This window comes from Diabrotica virgifera, chromosome 4, assembly GCF_917563875.1.
Source record: "Diabrotica virgifera virgifera chromosome 4, PGI_DIABVI_V3a".
In the NCBI taxonomy this organism is placed as follows: Eukaryota; Metazoa; Arthropoda; class Insecta; order Coleoptera; family Chrysomelidae; genus Diabrotica; species Diabrotica virgifera.
Window position 1 is genome coordinate 160911209 of NC_065446.1, and position 21000 is coordinate 160932208.

The window sequence follows — 21000 nt, forward strand, 5'->3', positions numbered from 1 at the left end:
GGAAATTTATTTCTCTTCCTACTTGCAATCACAGATGGAGTAAACAAGCACTTACTGGTCGCAATTGATTATTTTTCAAAATAATCCATTGCAACAATTCCTCATCATGAAGAGATTACAGTAGCAGAAGCATTCATAACACACGTCGTATCAAGAGTTCTTTTAGAGTTATATTCTGATCGAGGACGAAATTCTGAAACAGAATTATGGCAAGAATTAATGAAAATCTTGGGTATTAAAAAGATCGCACTACGTATCTCCTTCCGCAATCAAACGGAATGGTCGAAAGAGATAATAGAACTGTGTATCAGTACCTTTTAATGTTCGTCGCTGATAATCAAAAGTGATGGGACACTGTAATTCCTCTATTCCTATAGAAATTCCGAACAGAAGCGACTGGTGATTCTCCATTAATGATGATCACCGGAAGAGAAATGGAGCTTCCTCCAGATCTTATTTTAGAAAAATTGCCTCCATGCGACGAAACTTCAATCTCAGATGCACAAAATTTGAAAGAAAAATAGGACAAAGTCTACGAATTTGCTCCTAAAAGTTTGTGATAAAACCAAGACTAGGCTTGTTGACACGCATACTACCTGAACAAATTTTGGAAAGAAGTGACCTAGTATGGTTATACAATCCCAAAGAAGAAAGAACTTTTTCCGAAACTTCAACATTACTGGGAGGACCCATACACCGCCCTGTAGAAAATAAACGATCTAATCTAACACAACCAGTTTTCGGCTAGAAGTAAACTCAAGGTAATTCATATAGAAATATTAGCTCCATACCTGGAACTGATCCACCGTGTTGGCTTAAGTCGGCCCCTGCTAGTCCAGTTATTCGAAGCGAATAACTATAAAGAAAGGGGCATTGTTTCGACAGTTTCGTAAGATTTATTCCCAGGGTCGCGCCGTCCACGTGTGCAATGTGTGCGGCGCACACAGGCGCCAGTAATTAAAGGGCGCCACTAGAGCTGTTTTAGAGAATCCTTAGTTATTTTTTAAAAAATTGCGTATTTTTTGGGCGCCATTAAGTGTTTTGCACACAGGCGCTACCATGTGCCGGCACAGCACTGTTTATTCCAAATTAATAGAAAAAGTGCCTTGACGAAAAAGAAGAAGGATTTAAAAACTAGAATGTTTCAGACGTCATCGAAATATCCCGAAATGTCTCGTAGGGTTTGGACATAAACATGCAATTGACTAATGTTCAACGAGTAGTAGCAAGTACTATAGAATGTAATACATCCAACTCTCACAGAAAACTGGCAGCACGTTGCCACTAGCGCCTCTGTCGGCTCGAGTTGATAACTACGTTTTCTCAACATAAACATACAAATTTAATTCTGTTAATTTTTGGATAACTAGCTAATCTTGGTAAACTGTGTTTGTATTTTTACACAAAATGTCTTATAAAATAGGTTAGGTAAAATGCATTCTCAGCAAATAGCTAGGATGGCAACAAAATTAACTAAAAAGTGTATTTCGCCCCATTCGCCCCGATGAGAGGGCATTTAGCTGCAATTTCTTTTTACAAAAAGGCTAACCCAAGACTGTATAGAAAATTTATTCTCTGTTATTAGGGCTAAGGGTTTTAATAATAATACACCTGAAAGTGTGAAATTTAGGTGTAACTTATAAAGGGAGCTTATAAAATTTATGATATATTTAAAAGGTATTTTCAAAATTATATACAATAGAGTGTTGAAAATGTTAAATATAAATTAAAACTAAAATGTTACTTACAAGAAACTATCCAAACTATCCTGTATGTATGTACAAATTGTCACAAAACTTTTATAGATAAATATTTTAATGTTTTAATAAAAGCGTATGTAAATAAAATTAACGATAGTAAGAAGGAAAAATTATGTAAATTAAAAAGTAACAATATAAAATTAAAGAAAATAGCTAACAACCAAATTTGTATTTTGATTTAATCGCATAAAAATAACTTTCTTTAAATGCATAGTTTGTGGTTATCAACTCATACCACTAGATGGCGCTATTTTGTTTGCTGCCTCAAAATGAGTGGGAAATGTCAAGAGTTGTACATATTATAGTCTATAGTATTTGGTAGTAGTAGTGAAGTCACAGTTTAATGCTAACGAATGTGGAGTGTTAGTGAATAGTAGAGTGAATAGTTCTGTCATTCAGTGAAGAATTGTTAACAAGTATTGTAGTATTGTTGGCTGATTTGGATAAAGTCATTAGAAAGAAGTTTAACAGTATCCACTCACATTATAATATAATATAACAATATAACAACAAGAAAACTGTAATATATTCGGATTTATTGTTCAGTAGTAAGAGTAATTAAATTTAAAAACTTGTTAATTGATGCTAAAATATACTTACAAGCCATGTGAATTTTGGGAATTAATATTGATACTCTTATTTATAAGTTTTTCGGCTACTTTTACGGAGTTTTCGATGTCAGCAGCCCCGGCGATCAGGTGCAGAGCTGAATCATTACCACTTCTGCAAATAAAAATATTCATAGGTGTAATTACTGAAGATGTCTGTTGTTAGATAAACAATACGATATGATGTATGTATGAAATGTTGCTCAATACGAGGATCATTCGTAAAAAAAAGGTTCCCTGTGCCGTAGAGAAAGAGTGCGACGTGCTGCGAGAAATCTGGCAACTCTGACTTACATATGGAGAGGTCCGCCAATGTGATGTAACGTTACAAACGTCACATCTTTGCTATTTTATTTTTAAGTAATTATTTTATTCTATTTTCTTTAATATTTCATTAATAATTTTCTTCTATTTGTTTTACCTATTTTCTTCGTTAAAAACTCGTTGGCGTCCTCTTTTATTATCTTCTATTTACTATATCTCTTTTCATTTAAATCATCAACTGAACATACTGAACGTACCCTGTATATCCTTACACTCTAGATATTTGTCTTTTAATACGGAACATGCCTGCCACTTCCTACGTCCCACTGTCATGGCAGTGACACTTCGTCTCTCAATTCTCAATATGGTGGTGGAAAATTAATTTCGGTATAAAAGCTAAAGAAGCTTCAAAATTAAAACATTTCTATTTCAACAATCATCTCTCTTGGGGTAAGAATATTACATATCATATTTTAATTACATTTCTAGATCTAACAGTTTTTTATAATCATTTTTATGTATCTAACCTAACCTTCCATGTCTGCGAGCACATGGTCAGTTTTAAATACCTATTTCTTTCTAATTTTCATATATGCACGTGTAAATTAAATTTTAACTATTCTCCTCATCTTAATTCCACTTCACTTAATTTACCCTTGCCATCTACTAGTTTATGAATACTATTTGGCAAAGGTACAATTTGGTTTTTAACTTCTTGATTGTCACTTATACGCATTATTCTTCTAGTTTTTGGGATAAAGATCACTGTCCTCCCTCTGGAAGCTTCAAGAATCCTCAATCGCCGGCAATACAAGAACGAGGAACATGTTATCCAGACTGCAACCACACCACCTAGACTGCAACGACCAACATCTGTAGGCCTGGTGGAATACAGCCTTTAGAACCCCAGAGCCAGTTGCAGAACCAACAGCACTACCTTTCGACATCAAGAAGTTACGATCGAACCAGATACCAAAAGCCATAAGTATAATCTACAAATTGTTAGTTTTTGGCAAGAATTTGAATAAATATATTTGTTAATGCATTTAATAAGTCATATTTTTATTATATCTTTATTTTTTTTATTATCTCCCTTTATTGACAATCAGATATAAAACAAACATCTATAAGTCAATTTGTTGGTCTTATATTAAATTAAATTATTGTAAATGTGGTGACGTGGAGAGGTAAACATCCAGCGATGTTTCCTCAGTTACCTCTTAGGTCGGAGGGCCAGCTTCTTCTGAGTCTTCTATTGTGGACAGGTTGCAGTAGTGGATGAAGTAGTGGATTAGGATGGTCTTCTAGTTTGTTGTGGTGTTTTCTGTTGTTTTCTCGGATGACTTCGGTTACATATGGAATTTTTAGATCTTTGTGTAGAGTTTGGTTTGATACATACCATGGTGCATTAACTATTGCTCGAAGTATCTTGGATTGCGCTCTCTGGATAATCACAGTATTGGATTTGCTAGCACAGCCCCACAGTTCAATGCCATAAGTCCAGATTGGCTTTATCACTGCTTTATATATTAGCAATTTGTTTTCTATTGAAAGGTGGGATTTTCCTCCAATGAGCCAGTAAAGTTCTTTGGTTTTTAGGTCAAGTTGCATTCTTTTCTTTGTTATATGGTGTTTCCAGTTGAGTTTATTGTCAAAGTGTAGCCCTAGATATTTGACTTGATTACTTTGTGGTATTTTTATTTGATTGATGGTTACTGGTGGGCAGGTTCCAGTCCGGAGAGTGAATGTTATATGGGATGATTTTGTTTCGTTTACCTTAAACTTCCACTTCTTCAGCCATATTTCAAGTGAGTTTAGATGCTCTTGGAGATTTTGTGTTGCTGCAATAGGATCGTCATGCTTGGCAAAAATAGCAGTGTCGTCTGCAAATGTCCCGATGGTTGTTTTATCATTTGTAGGCAAGTCATATGTATATAGTATGTACAATAATGGCCATAGTATGCTCCCTTGTGGTACGCCAGAGTGAATAGGCTTGTATTCCGAGACTTCTTCATTAACTTTTACTTTAAACTGCCGTTCGTGTAGGTAGGCTTTCAGTAGGTTGTAGTAACTTGCTGGGAGAATTCTTTTTATTTTGCATAACAAGCCTGGATGCTAGACTTTGTCAAAAGCCTGACTGATGTCTATAAAGGCTGCTGTGCAGTACTGCTGATTTTCAAGTGACTGGTTGATGGCGTTGACTATGCGATGGCATTGTTGTATCGTTGAATGGCTTTGTCGAAATCCGAACTGATGATCTGGGATACAATTTTGTGGATTTATTTCTGCATTTCTTCTGTTTAGGATAAGTCTTTCAAGCAACTTGGAGATTGTTGGTAATAAGCTGATAGGTCTATATGATGAGACATCTAGAGGGTTTTTGCCAGGCTTTGGTATCATAATTATTTGTCCAATTTTGAGTGCTTTGGGCCAGTAGTCACATCTAAGTATTGCATTGAATATGTGCAGTAGTTTAACTATGCCCTTTTTGGGTATTTCTTTTAACATTTTTGCGGTTATCAGATCTTCGCCTGGTGCCTTCTTTGGGTTTAGGGTGGCAATTACGTCTCTAATTTCTTTTGGAGTAAATAGTTTTATTCGGTCCTGTATCTGTAGTGGTTCTTCTAATATTTGGTTCGCTTCTGGTACTTGGTCGTCATTTAGTGGAGTAAAAACTTCTGCTAAATACTCGGCAAATAGGTAAGCCTTTTCTTTATCACTTTTTGCCCATGGTCCTGGTGGTGTTGAATTTTTACGTATTGGAGGTAATGCTGTTATTGGCTTTCTCTTACTTTTTATGGGCTTCCATATAGAGTTGTCTTGTCTTAATAGATTGGTGATGTAATTCGTAAATGACTCATTTTTGACTTCTTGCAGCTTTGATTTTAATTTGTTGCTGATGCGATTGTATCTTGTTCTGCTGTCTGGTGTGTGTGTTCGTTGCCATGCAGATCTAGCCTTTCTTTTCTCAGCTACCAGTTTTTTTATTTCTAAAGGTATATTACTTATGTTTCTGTTGGGACTACTTTGTGGGGTAGCTGATTTAGCTGCATACTGTAGTATGTTTATAAATTTGTTATAGTCCTCTTCTATTTGTTCCGGTTTTTTCAGCCTCGTTGTTATTTCGATAGTATCGTGAATTATTTGTCGGTAAGTGTCCCAGTTTGTTTTATTGTTGTGCAGGTGGAGTTTTGGTTTTTTAATGATAACTGTTGTACTTACCGTTGCTATTATTGGGCTATGGTCAGTAGTTAGGTCATAGCTTGGTGTTATATCTGTATAAGTTATACCAATACCGTTTGTTATGAAGAAGTCCAATAAATCTGGTTTTTTGTTGGGATCGGTCGGCCAGTATGTTGGTGTCCCCGTTGAGATAAATGAGTAATTCTTATTTTGTATAACATGTGCAAGTTCTCTGCCTTTTGTTGTTATAAGTCGTGACCCCCACAAGGTATGCTTGCTGTTGTAATCTCCCCCAGCAATGAATTTTGGTCCTAAAGTTTGGAAAAATTCTTCATAGTGTTCTCGTTTTAGATTATGGCGAGGAGGGCAGTACACAGCTGTTACGTTGACATTATATGGAAGTGCTTCAACGCTTACTGTCGTTGCTTGGATGTGTTCTTCTTTGTACTTCAGTAGTTCATGATGTTTAATATTTTCTTTGATGAGTATTGCTGTACCTCCGTGGGCTGTGCCGTCAGGATGCTCAGTATGATATAGTTTATATTTAGGTATGTTAAAATAAGTTCTGTTCGTAAAGTGCGTTTCACTAATTAAAAATATGTCAATTTTATTTATGTCTAGAAATATTTTCACTTCTTCTGTATGGCTTGGAAGGCCGTTGGCATTCCATTGGGCTATTCGAAGAAACTTAGCCATTATTTCATTTTGTTCATAAGCATGGTAAGCATGTTGAGGACCATGCTATTTTGTTGGATTAGTTGGTTGAATAGATTCTTGAATTCTTCCAAAAACTTGTTTAACACAGTGGTTGTATCTTCTGTTTGGTTGTGTTTAGTTACTTCAGCGTAGCTCAAGCCCTGGGGCAGTGGATTGGATAGTTGTTGTGTGTTTCTTGTGTATATATCATTTGTGTAGATTGATGATGGGTTTTGATACTCTCCATTGTTTTTGTTGCTTCCTTTGGTAAGTTTCTTATAGTGATCACATCCCTTATAATTGGCTGGGTGGCCTCCATTGCATAACGCACATATGGCTGGCGTCTCCTTTGACTTTTTGCACGTGGTGGTATTGTGTGAGCCTCCGCATTTTACACAGACGAATGGTTTATTACAATATGATTTGGAATGTCCATATTGTTGGCATCTCATGCACTGTATTATACTGTTTTTTTGAGTTCGTGGAGGTTCTATGTGTACTACTCTGTTCTGTAGGCCTGTTATATTATAGACATCTTTATTGTTTTGCGCGGGTTCTAAATCTACAAAGAAGAGATTAAGCGGTTCTTTGGTTCTTTGTTGTTTTACATTAACTATGTTTCTCACTTTGTGCCCTAACTGAGATAGCTCACTTTTTATGTCATCAGTATTGGTTGAGTGATGTAAGTATCTGATCACGATTCTGTAGGCTCGTTCTTCTTTTAGTTAGTACGTGTGATGGTATATATTTTTTTCCTTGAACTCCTTAACCAATTTTCGGTATATTTCTGGTGTTTCACAATTTATTTTGACAACGTTGTTTATTAAACTTTTTGTCTGGTATTCTTCTTTTTTCGCTATTTCCTCTAATTGCTTTGTCATCTCGTTGAAATCCTGTACGCCGTGTACAAATATTGGTGGAGGTTTTGGTATTTTGTTGGTTTCTGCGTTTCCAGTATTTTCTTCTGTTTCTTTCGACAGCGGTTGGAATCGGTTACCTGTTTCAATTTCGCTTGGATTTGGTTTGTTGTTATGTATTTTCTTCCTTTTATTGCTTCCCATGACTTGCCAAGCGTTTTTACTGTTTATCTGATTTTCTTCTTCATCTTCGCTGGTTGATGTCATATAGTGAGTTTCTCTGTCTTCGATATTTGCACTATTTTTACTTGATGTCGGCATTTGCTGCTGAACTGGTTGAGAGAGATAGTTTGTATTTGCTGTCTGTATAGGAGTTGTATGATACTGTTGTTGCATAGTTGGCATATTCATGTTCATTGCATTTTCTGGTTGGTTCATCATTGTTGGCTGCCACTGTAGTTGGTTATTGGTTGTTTGTGTTATTTGTAGATTTATTGGATCACTCTGTATGTTTTGTTGTTGATAAACTGGTTGTCCATTTCTGAACCCAATAAGATTCCCCGAAGGGAACATATTGTTTTGTTTTTCTCACTTATTGCTAATGGGTTTTTTTTATTGTTGTTGATAAGATAATTAGAATTCTTAATCACCGGTTTTTTCGGAGCGCTTTAACGATGTTTACACTTCGATGGCCCAGCGACGACTATATTATATCTTTATTGAACAAATAAACATGATTAATTAAAAATACTGTTTTGTTTGCTTCCATTCTGAATTTTCATAGTTCATATCTAAAATTAGGACAAGACGAACACACACCCTGAGAGACTGAGCTAAGCTAGGGTGAACGATAACTATCTTAGTTGGTTGAAATAATATTTTCGAATGTTATTTCAATTAGCTGGGATAGTCTATCGCCTTTTTTTTTCGTTTAAGTGAAATTCATGATACGTGGTGTGATACGTTTCTTATAAAAGCAAAATGGTTCACCTATTGACATTCATCGTCAGTTAATCGAATTTTATGGGTAAAAGTGCATATATCTGTTCAACATGTTCGCAAATGGTGTAGAGAATTCAGTGAAGATCGGAGCGGCCTCGTGAATTTCCGTTCGGCCTTCAGAAGAATGTCTCAGAAAGTTGATTTGACACGTTACAATATATGCCTAAATTTATTCTGAGGGGGGTACTATTAACGGTCGTTTTAATTTCAACTAGATATATCTATCTTAATTCGTTTATCCATCTTCTTGATATGAAGGACGTGTTTAAAACACTACATTTTTAATTCTTCCATACAAATAGAAATCAAGTTGGTAATCTTACGCTCATAAAAAAATATCGTCAGAAAGTACCGCAGAGAAATAATTGAATATATGGGATGTCTCTTCTTCTTCACGTGCCATATCAGAATTATACGTTGGCGATCACCATTGCGAAGATTTCTCGATCTTCTGCAATATGGAATAATTGTCCTGCATTTGATATCTGAGTCCATTCACGAATGTTTTTTAACCAAAAAACTTATTTTCTTCCTATACCTCTACGGCTCTAGTTTGCCTTTAAGGATCAGTTGTAATATTTTATATTGATTTCCCCTCACTATATGTCTCTGTATGCAAATACTATTGACTGTAATACATCCAACTCCCACAGAAATCTGGAAGCACGTTGCCACTAGCGGGCCAGCGCCACTGTCGGCTTGAAGTGAAACTACGTTTTGAAAATGTAAAATTTGACGTAAACATTCAAATTTAATTTTATAAATTTTTGAATAACGAGCTAATTTTGCTACATTAAATTAAAATAAAAATAGTTCAAACACTACAAAAACAATAATAAAGCAATTTTATAAATGTAAGGTTAGATTGCTCTGGTTATCACCGCACACCACTAGATGGCGCTATATTGTTTGCTTCCTCAAATGTAATGGGAAATGTCAAGAGTTGTATGTATTACAGTCAATAGTATTTGCTGTATGTCCCAGATAATACATTTTCCGGTGTTTAACAGTTTTTGGCAATTCTCTATCTTTGTCTAATGGGATGTCTCACAAAATTGATTTGACAATTATCACAATTGTAATAACACAGTTACAATCTATGCACAAATTTATTCTGAGGGGGTACTATTAACTGTCGTTTTAATGTCTTCAACTAGGTATATCCTATCCTAATTCGTTTAACCATCTTCTCGAGATAAAGGAAAGTTTAAAACATTACATTTTTAATTCTTCCGTATAAATAGACCGGGCTTCACACGGGGTTTTGATTTATGCTACAACCGGGCGCTTCCGGCACCTGTACGGGGTTTTTTAATTAGTTTTATTTGTGAGTGTCTTAGTGGGTTTAATAATTGAATTTTACAAACATGGAAATACTAGTGATAGTTGTAGCTTTGGTTGAAGATGCAAGAAGGTAAAGGCGATTTACAGTCCACCCAGCATAGATATCATTAATAGCTGGGTACTTCCTCACATACGCAATTAAATGTTCCTCATTTATTGTAGATTGTAACTTGTTGTTCTTTAGCAGCCTCTTCTGGTCCAGTCCTGAACATAGGCCTCCTCTTGTGTTCTCCATATTTGCCTGTCTTGTGCTATCTGGTGCCAGTTTCTGCTTGCCTTTTCTTTAATGTCGTCAAACCATTTTTTTGTGGTCTTCCTATGCCTCGTTTATGTGCTCTTGGTCACCATTGTATTATTCTCTTTGCCCACTTCTCTTTGCTTTCTCTTGCCACATAACCTGTCCATTTCCATTTATATTTTACGATAGCTTTGATAACCAACATCTTATATTTTGGTTTTTCATAAATCTTCGTTTTTCATATGATCTCTTAAGCTTACATTTCCCATAAGTCTCTCAAAAGCTCTTTGAGTTGTTCTAAGTATATTGAGAAATTGGTTAGTAAGTGTCATGACAGGAAGGATATATGTGTCAAAAACTTTTCGTTTTAAATGAACATGGATTTTTGGATCTTTGGTCATTTTTTAGACTTTTGGACATTTTAGAATGACTTTATAATATTATACCGGGTGTCCACTTATATTTTCCCCCATTTTAACTGCCTATAACTTCTAAACGGCTCAAGATAGAAATACGCGGTTTTCACTGAAATGTTTTATTTTAGTCAAAGTTTTGTCTGAATGGATGGAATTTTTAATATCGCTTTCAAATACGAAATAAAAAATGACGGATTTTTGAAAAAAAACTTTGTTGACTTTTTTTTAATGTAACACCCAGTATTTTCTTTTGTAAATTGAAAGAAAGGTCATTCACCTATCTAGCGATATAAAGTTTTTCAAAATCGGTTGTCAAATCACTGAGTAATTAATTTTTAAAATGAAAGGTGCAACGTGGATATCACATACCTAAATAACATAACTAAGGAAGTTATGTGATTTCCACATTGCATCTTTCATTTTAAAAATTAATTGCTCAGTCATTTGACAACCGATTTTAAAATTTTTTATATCGCCGGATAGATAAATGACCGTTTTTTTCAAGTTTTTAGGTAAATGACCATTTTTATATCGCTTTTAAATAAAAAATGGCGGATTTTTGAAAAAAAAACGTTGTTGACTTTTTTTATTAAAACACCCAGTATATTTTTTTGTGTCTTGAAAAAACGGTCATTTACCTATCCAGCGATATAAAAATTTTTAAAATCGGTTGCCAAATGACTGAGCAATTAATTTTTAAAATGAGAGATGCAATGTGGAAATCACATAACATAATATAATTTTGCTCAGTTATGTTATTTAGGTATGTGATATCCACGTTGCACCCCTCATTTTAAAAATTAATTACTCAGCGATTTGACAACGGATTTTGAAAAACTTTATATCGCTGGATAGGTGAATGACCTTTCTTTCAATTTACAAAAAAATATACTGGGTGTTCCATTAAAAAAAGTCAACAAAGTTTTTTTCAAAAATCCGCCATTTTTATTTCGTATGTATATAAACACACCAACAAGCCGTACCGGTCAAAAACAATATTAAAATGAGAATGACTTATACCAAATGACACCGTGAATAACACGTTGCGACCGCTGACAAGTAGTTTATGTTAGGACGGAGTGGAGCGAGCACGGCCGGTGGACGGCACCCATCACAGTTGTCGGCCCGTCACGTTATACTATAAACTACCCAATGTCTTTCATATCGCACGATTCTTCAACGTGTCAAGCAAGACAGCCGTTTCGTACACGGTCCTTTCTAACATAAATCAGCCTTTAATATAAAAATACACAAGGATAATTAGTTTAGTGAGGAAAAAATTTCCTGCAGCTGGCTGTATACCATAATAACAAAAAATTAGTAAAATCCTTTATAAAAGGTAGGTATATTCTATTTAAATATCCCTTAAAGGGCTACATCACAGAACGTTTTCGAACTAAAAAGTTCATCATCAGTGCTGTTAAAAGGTTTTAACATGCTTGAGTCACGAAATATTATGATACGAAATGATATGGGCGAAATCCCTTTAAATGTTGTACAATTATAGAAAGTTAACATGTTTATATTAAATTGAATGTGATGTTTCAAATAATCCTAGATTTAACATCAGGCAACACAGGACTACCCACACAACCCATGGGTTGCTTGTCCAGAGGACAGATCCTCACATTACGGACTGTAAGTAGCAACTAATGTTGATTAACAAATTCGTAACAATCTCTATAACTAAATCTATTCTATTCAATATTTATAACGTATTAATAAAGGCTATATTATGTAATTATATTTAATTATGATTTTTAAACAGGAAACATAAATAAGTGTGCATTTATTTTCGTACCTGGTTGATAAAGTGGCATCACAATTCTGTTCTAACAAAAATTGCGCCGAAAAGAAATCCTCCTTTTTGATCGCCTTGTGCAGCAAAGTGTCCCCATTGCTGTCGAGTATATTGACGTCAGCATTGTGTTGTACTAAAGTAGTTGCTATACTCTCATTTCGAGACCTCAATGCTAATTCTAAAGGTAACTCATCGTTCACATCTCGACTATTAACTACTTTACCAATCTAAAAAATAATAAATATTAATATAAGTTTATATTTGTTTGTGGATATAAGAAAAAATGAATGTTGACTTAAAAATTAAAATTCTAATTTCCCCGCAACACGATAGTTTCTAAGATAGAAACCCTAAAAATATATATTTTTCTTTAAGCAATTTAAGTTGTACTGACGATTAAAACTTCTTAAACACTTATTATGTTATGAAGGTTAGGAAGGCACACAACGTAAAATCCTTCGAGTGATGCAGAGCCCTTGCAGAGACAGCGTGACAAATAGCCCGATCAGGGAACACAAAATTTTACGAAAACCTCCAAAAAAATAAAGGAAGGATGAAAATTTGGGAATAGGTAGTTGAAATTGTCTATTATTATATAAGAAAAAGTTTACAATTTTGCGTCCCCTCCATTTTACAAAAATTGGGAAATACGGGGTGAAAAATATTTTCTCGGGGTTGAAAAAATATACGTTCAAAATTAGTCCGAAATTGTATAAAATGACTAATTCTAAGTAACTTTTGATCTATAGAGTTTTTTCACTAAGTCAATACTTTTCGAGTTATTTGCGAGTGAATATATGTTCATTTTTAACAAAAAAAGAACATGTTTTTGGACGGTTTTTCGCTGATAACTCAAAAAGTAAGTATTTTAGCGAAAAATATATTCTTAGCAGAAATATAGCTTATAAAAAACTACCAGTAGGAGCAGAGTTGTAGCTAATGAAAAGGAGGTTCTTCTTCGTCAAATTCCAAATCGAATATTTCAATTTGAAATAACCCAAAAATTGAGCTCTTTTCGGGGAAAATTCATTACACCTTTTTTAAAGTGTTTAAAAAAAGGTTTATTTTTTTTTTAAATCTTCTAACATCAAAAGTAAGTGAGTTACACTCAAAATATTACTTGTCTTTTTTATTTTTTGCTAAAAAAATCGCCAAAATCACCCCCTTATTAGCTTCCCAAATAAAATTAATCGTTACCGCTTGACAAGTTACTTTACTTATGTATTGTTTATATTGTCTATAAGTTTCATTGGTTCAAAGTGCTCATTTTTGAAAAAAATTGGGTTTAAAATAAAACATTTTTTTTAATTTTGAAAAAAAAAATGGAATTTTTTATGGAATTAACTTAAAAATTATTAATAATACCAAAAATCTCAAAAAGTAATAAAATGTTCCTTTTGCTTTTCTGAATATTTTTGATGTTTTGTTTTCTTGTTAGACAAAAATTGGTTATGCTATGGCTGTTCAAAATTTGCCTAAACTCGTGATTAGTTACTCGTTCAAGCCATTTTAACTACAGCTTTTTCAAAAATAAGCACTTTGAACCGATGAAACTTACAGATATGTACATTACAGATATGTACATGGTAGTTGTTGTGAACGCACGTGATTTGTTTTGATCGTATAAAATTGTCGTTTTGATTGGGAAATAGTAATCCTAGTTTGGTGAAATTTTTACACAGGTTCTGTTACCCCAAGATCTACAAGTGTGAGTACTTATTTTGTTCTTATGCATCGCTAAAGTTAAAATATTTGCGATTATTAAGTTCCCATATTGCAATAGGTACTTGTCTATCAGCTATCGGAAAAAACTGGTATAATCTTTTTTTTTTTTACTAAGTTAATGGCACTGGCATAGCCAAAAGACCAGTCATGTTTTCTTATAGTTTTATCAACCATTGCTTACTTACATTTCTATATGTGGTACATTGAGTAACAATAATTTGTATACAATACAATAATAATGTGCTAGTAAATGCCTAAGGATTTTGTTTACGTATTTTATTTTTTTTATGTATTTTTTTCTTTTTTTTTTATTTTTTATTTCTTTTCGTTTTATTAGGATTTATGTATATTTTTTTGATTGTTTTGTTTGTTTTGTTTTTTTTTATTATACGGCTCACACTCCCTCTAAGGGGAAAATTGACTCATCCCAGATACCTACGGTATCAAAAGTATTGAGCTCTGGTGGGACTCTTTCCGTGTTATCGAGCCCTTGGTGACTTGGTATGCAGGTGTATCTCCCAAAAATTTTCGTACACATCTGGCCGTTGCGAGTAGTACAGCTTTCTGCATGGTCTTGTAAAGATGTTCATTTAGACCCAGCCTTTTTATGCTTTCGAGGAGGTTCTTCGGAATGACTCCAGTAGTAGACGTAACAATAGGTATCGTCTGGGTACTTTGCATTCTCCATTGTCTTCGTATTTGAATTTCCAGATCTCTGTACTTGGCGATCTTTTCAGTAAATTTACTACGTAGATTATTGTTGTTAGGTATCGCCACATCAATTAGTGTTGTTTGTCTGGTTAATTTATTAACTAGTACGAGATCTGGTCTATTATGTGCCACTGTTTGGTCTGTGAGCACAGTGCGGTCCCAGTATAGCTTGTAGTTGCCATCCTCAAGCATACTTTCAGGGACGTATTGATAATATGGGAGATGGTCCGTTTGGAGAAGTCCCAGCTTGATAGCTATCTCCTGATGAAGGATTTTTCCCACTGCGTCATGCCGTTCCTTGTATTCAGTTGCAGCAAATGCCTGGCAGCCCCCTGTAATATGTTGGATGGTTTCTTGGGCTTGACATCCATATCGGCATCTGTCGTTTTGAACCTGAGGGTCTTTGACGATATATTTCAGGTAATTTCTGGTTGGTATAACCTGCGCAGTAATGCGTGACATGTCCCTGTTAGTCTATGAAGATTCCCACCACTCAGCTCTTATAATTAATATTACGAATATTTTTGTAAAGGAGTCTAGGTTTAGGTTTGGTTCTGAATATGTAACTTACAACTTTAAAAAGGCAAATTTTTGTGATTTATATAGGGAATTGTATGAAACGGATTGGGCTTCTAGATGACTCTTCTCAAGTTGATAAAGTTGTAGACACTTTTTATAATAGAATTTTTCTTTTATTTAATAAGTACATATGTTCCTGTCTACAAAAACGTCAGCCACACATATCCACCTTGGTTTGATGCCGATATTATTCGCTGTATCAAACTAAAGGTTAAGCACAGGAAAAAATTTAGATTACATAAAAACCAGGCTGATCTACTTGAATTTCAGCGCTTAAGACATCTTTCAAAACTAAAAATTAAATTGGCATACAACGAATACATCGAAAATATACAACTATCCCTTTCTGTAAACCCTAGAAGGTTTTGGTCATACGTAAATGCTAAAAATAACACTTCACGGATTCCTGGTGAAATGAAATATCAAGGCATTGCTACTTCTGAACCACAAAATATCGTTGATATCTTTGCTGAATACTTTAATGATGTTTATCAAGCAGGTAATGTACTAACCAGCAATAATGTCTTAGCGGTCAACACTGAATGTCTAAATTTTTATCCTGTTCAAGAAACTGAAATAATTCTAGCCAGCAAAAAATTAAAAAATAAGATGACTTCTGGACCTGATAAAATACCCTCTTTTTTATTAAAGATTGCATAGGTGCTTTAACTAAGCCATTATTAAAAATTTTCAATTTGTGTTTATTATACAAACAGTATCCAAGTATCTGGAAGGAATCAAAGGTATGTCCTGTTTATAAAAATGGGGAAAAGTGTTGTGTAGAAAATTATAGGCCCATATCTATTATATGCAATTTATCCAAAATTTTTGAAATCATACTTTATAATCGTATATACTCTTTCACTCGTAATCAAATTTCACAATATCAGCATGGATTCATTGCTAATCGATCCACAGTTACAAACTTATTGGGAATAACACAGTACATATCTAAGGCGTTGGATAGGAGATCCCAAGTTGACGTTATATATACTGATTTTTCAAAGGCCTTTGACAAAATTCATCATGGAGTTCTTCTTTCCAAATTGTCCCTTTTTGGTTTTTCTAAAGATGCTGTCGCTTTCATAAAATCCTATTTGTCGGGTAGAACTCAATTTGTATCTTATAATGGTTATAACTCTCATAAATACATACCTTCATCTGGAGTCCCACAAGGATCAAATCTAGGTCCACTCTTGTTTTTGTTATTTATTAATGACTTATGTGAGAAAATTTCTGTGCCCTGTTTGTGTTATGCAGATGATTTAAAAGTTTACTTAGAAATTAACGATATCAATGATTGTCACACTATCCAGAATGAACTGAGTGGTGTGCATGAATGGTGTAAAGAAAACTATTTAAATCTTAATGCAAATAAATGCAAAGTTGTAAGTTACTCAAGGAAACATAATAGTATAAACTATGTTTATACTATTGATGGTAGCGAACTGGAACATGTGAATAAAATTAAAGATCTTAGCATAATTTTCCACTGTAAACTTTCATTTACTGAACATATATCTTTAAAAGTTTCTGAAGCACTTAAATCATATGGATTTATAGTCGAAAATAGCCGAAATACAGTAGAACCTCGATTATCCGTCAGGGCACCGGACCAAGGGTATGACGGATAATCGAAAAGACGGTTAACAGAACATTAAAAAAAGTTAAAAATTGATAATACAACTCTCAAATTTTATTTGTTTGTTTTGTTTGATAATACAATAAGAGGACTCTGTGTTCGTGTTAATATTGTCGAATTTGGTTTAAAATATTCTGAAATCTTTGTTTTACTGATGCTTCACATTTTGCAAGGGCTGAATTTCTTAATCGGCGTAAGATCATGCAATCTACTTTATTGGATTCTTTTTGTCGAGAATACCACTCGATGAATGGTTTCATGTGCGATGCAGCTTCTCTAACTTTTTTAGGCAAATCTTTGTCAGTTGCAAAAGCATCATCGACATCGCCACCGCCACCGTCAAATTCCAAGTTTGTGTCAGCTTCTGAAGCTGTTTCGTCAGCCTCTGTTTTACCATTTCAACGATTCCATCATCTGTCAGCAATCGATAGCCGCTTGCGTCCTCATCACAAATTAACCATTCCTTTTTAAGTCATCTTTAGGCAACGAAAACAAAACAGTTGATTCAGCCATAACATCATTTTTTTTATTTGTTACCACATTGTACCGAATTTGTATGTAACAATTGTACACAATTGTTACCGAATTTCGTTTGGCTTATCGCAATGCTAAAAAAATGATTTGATGACTCAAATTTTTTCTTATGTACTCAATACAACTTATGTACGGACCCTGACGGTTAATGGAGAGACGGATAATCGAGGTTCCACTGTATTACTAACATAAAAACTGTCAAATTACTATATTTCTCTTATGTACGTTGTAAATTAGAATATGCGTCTATAATTTGGTCTCCATTTTATAATTCACATGTTCAGTTGATTGAAAAGGTGCAGCGTAAATTTTTGAAATATTTATCATTTAAGATTAACGGCATATATCCAGAGAGAGGTATCAGAAATAGTGAGTTGTGTAATAGTTTAGATATGGTTTCATTAGAAATGAGGCGAAATTGTGCTTCACTAATATTTTTATTTAAATTGCTGCATAATTCAATTGACTGCCCCGATATTCTCAAACAAATAAATTTTAATGTACCTTCTTATCCTGTTAGAAATGTTTCCACGTTCAGAACTACACAAGCCAGAACAAACCTGATATTAAACTCCCCCATATTTGTTATGTGTGAAAATTATAATTGTTCGGTAAACTATTGTGATATATTCAACTGTAGTATAAGTCAACTTGTCAGAATGGCTAAGTCTCATTTGAATTCTTAATTCACTTGGTAATTATCTTTTCTTTTTTCTTTTCTTTTCTTTAATTATTGTAAACTCTTAAAATAATGTAATTTAAAATTTAGTTTATAATTAATGTAAAATTGTCCTATAAATGGATACCTGTTGGACAATAAAGCTATTATTTATTTATTTATTTAGATCATTATAGAACTATACAGATCATATAAATAATACATAATCAAAGTAACTTGTCAAGTGGTAATGATAAAATTTATTTGTGATGCTAATTAGGGGGTGATTTTCGCGATTTTTTTACGAAAAAAAAGGGACCAATATAATTTTGAACGTAACTCACTTACTTTCAATGTTAGAAGTTTTTTAAAAAACAAAAATAAACCTTTTTTTAAACACTTTAAAAAAGTTGAAATGAATTTTTCCCGAAAAGTGCTCCGTTTTTGGGTTATTTCACATTGAAATATTCGATTTCGAATATGACGAAGAAGAACCTACTTTTCATTAGCTACAACTCTGCTTCTACTGGGTCTACAGACCTCATGCATGCACCTTTTTTTCAATTTTTTATAAGCTATATAATACTTACTTTTTGAGTTATCTCCGAAAAACCGTCCAAAAACATTTTTTTTGTTAAAAATGAATATATTCACTCGCAAATAACTCGAAAACTATTGACTTAGCGAAAAAACTCTATAGAACAAAAGTTGCTTAGAATTAGTCATTTTATCCAATTCCGGTCTAATTTTGAATGTATGCATATTTGTCACTTTCGAGAGGGGATGTAGAATTGTAAACTTTTTCTTATATAATAATAGACAATTTCAACTACCTATTCCCAAATTTTCATCCTTCCTTTATTTTTTTTGGGGTCAGATTGTTCTTTGATCGGGCTAAAACGAATGGAGGCGCAGACACAATAACGGGTTAGAGTGTTAGAGTCTCTCTTCGAACAGGAAAATTTAGTCAGATATAATAATATAACGACCAATATACTAAGATGTGCAGGGAACGTGATACGCAGTGACGACAATCGCCTTATAAACAATGTATTTTGGGAAAGACGAGAAGGAAGAAGGTCTGTAGGGCGGCCTAGAAAAATGTGGAAAGATGATGGGAGTGAGACAATGGGAAATAGTGGGGAATAGAGTAACTTTGATACAGTTTGAATTTTGAAACTCTTTTGTGGCGCGTTTACTTCAAATTTAGCAAATATTATGGAAAAATCTTTTAAAATAAAACTAGAATTTTGTTTTGCATCAAATGAAAATCCATTTTCGCGCCACGTAATATTCATATCAGATCTTTTGTAGCTGGAATATTTTATGCGCCACTCATTTTTACGGCGTTTAGCGGTTTTTTATTCTTGTATCAGGAGTTTTTCAAAGTTATTTATAAATTAAATGTATGAAGTTGAATGCAATGTTCTTATAATAATATTTCCCACAGGAAATAGATTTTATCATACTTATGAAGCCTATAACCTAAAAAATTCAAATTTTCCGGGATATGAGGTATACACCGTTAAATTCGTCTGGTGTACTTCTATAAACGCTAAGTTATTGGCGCAATTTGTAGGTTGAAATGTTGAGTAATTGTCGAAAAACCAAAATTTTCAAAGTTTAGTTTTTCAGTTTTTCGGCTATACTGAGCCGTGTGTATGTCTGATTCTGACGGCTTAGACACCATTTGAAAGCTTAAGTCAACACTATTAATTTGATGTATTTGCGGTTCTCCTGGCTCTTCTTGATCCGAATATATATACCCCCAAAACATATGCCGTTTTGTACCTACCAAGTCCTATAGCTGGCTTATGGGTGGTCAAAAGTCACAAACTACACCGGTTCTAAATCGGCCCTGACCCCCTCTTCAAACACAGAGGAAAAATATCAAATCGGTTTAACTTTCAAACACACATACAGATATATCCACAAACATTTTCCCTTTTTTAAATAAAAATTAAGTCACATTTCTAAGCTCTATAACTTTTGAATGGTATAACCGATTTTCAAAATTAGACATGCGTTGGAAAGGTAATGATCAGTACTGTTAGAAGCCGCAAAGGTCGGACTTAAATTTTTGAAGTTTTTGGGAGTTTTGGGGGCCAGAACGAAAAACAGACCTAAATAGGAAGGGCCGTAAAATCGACACCCTTGGACCAAAATGGATGGTTGACATATGAATGGGTGAGTCTTTTTCTGAACTTGAAGATGGGAGTTGGCACAATTTTCAATTCAGTCAGATTTAGAAAATTGAAAATTTCGTGTATATAATAGTGTCGCGTGTAGGGCGGCGTATTTCTGCGCCACTGGCGAGAACTGCCGTTCTCTGGTAATTTTTTCGATATAAAACTAACAGCTTCGATAACCAATAAATCGAAAACTATTAATTTTATCAAAAAAATGTATAATGAACATTTTTTGCTTATAATTAATATTTTTACCAGAATTTGCGGTCAAAATATAATAAAAAATTTCCACCCTCGAGATGAGGTGGCAACAACCCCATGGTAAAAGCGTCTTTCGGCATCATATAGATTTTGATACTTGGACTATCCACTACTTATTGTCAAATTTTCAAGCAAATCTATCCATTCTGTAAAAATTGCGAAGTGAAAAATTTCAGTTCCTGGACTAATTATACTTTTGGAGCTCTATAACTTCTGAACGGTTTACCTGATGTTGATCACTAAACATGAATTTGAAACGTATTGACAAGTAGTATCTGACCAGCATCCAAGATCGAGTATGATAACTGAACGTATTACAGGAATTATTGAGCTTGAAAAACCGTTTTTCCCGTAAGAAATAGATTTAATTATACTTATGAAGCCTATAACTTAAAAATTCGAATTTTCCCAGATATGAGGTATACACCGTTAGACGCGTCCTGAGTCCTTCTACAAACGCTCAGTTATTGGTGCAATTCGTAGGTTGAAATTTTGAGTAATTGTCGAAAAACCAAAATTTTCAAAGTTTAAT

The 21000-nt window shown here is 33.9% G+C and overlaps 1 protein-coding gene across 1 annotated transcript in view; it reads right to left on the reverse strand.

Moving 5' to 3' along the window:
* The window catches only part of LOC114332941 (rabankyrin-5), a 241665-nt gene that overhangs the window by 109286 nt on the left and 111379 nt on the right, over positions 1-21000 (reverse strand). Inside the window, exons 4-5 of the mRNA XM_050648465.1 lie at positions 12170-12396; positions 2361-2483 (exon numbers count right to left, since the gene is read on the reverse strand). Coding sequence (XP_050504422.1) covers positions 2361-2483; positions 12170-12396 — 350 coding nt within the window. The remainder of the gene's footprint in view (positions 1-2360; positions 2484-12169; positions 12397-21000) is intronic.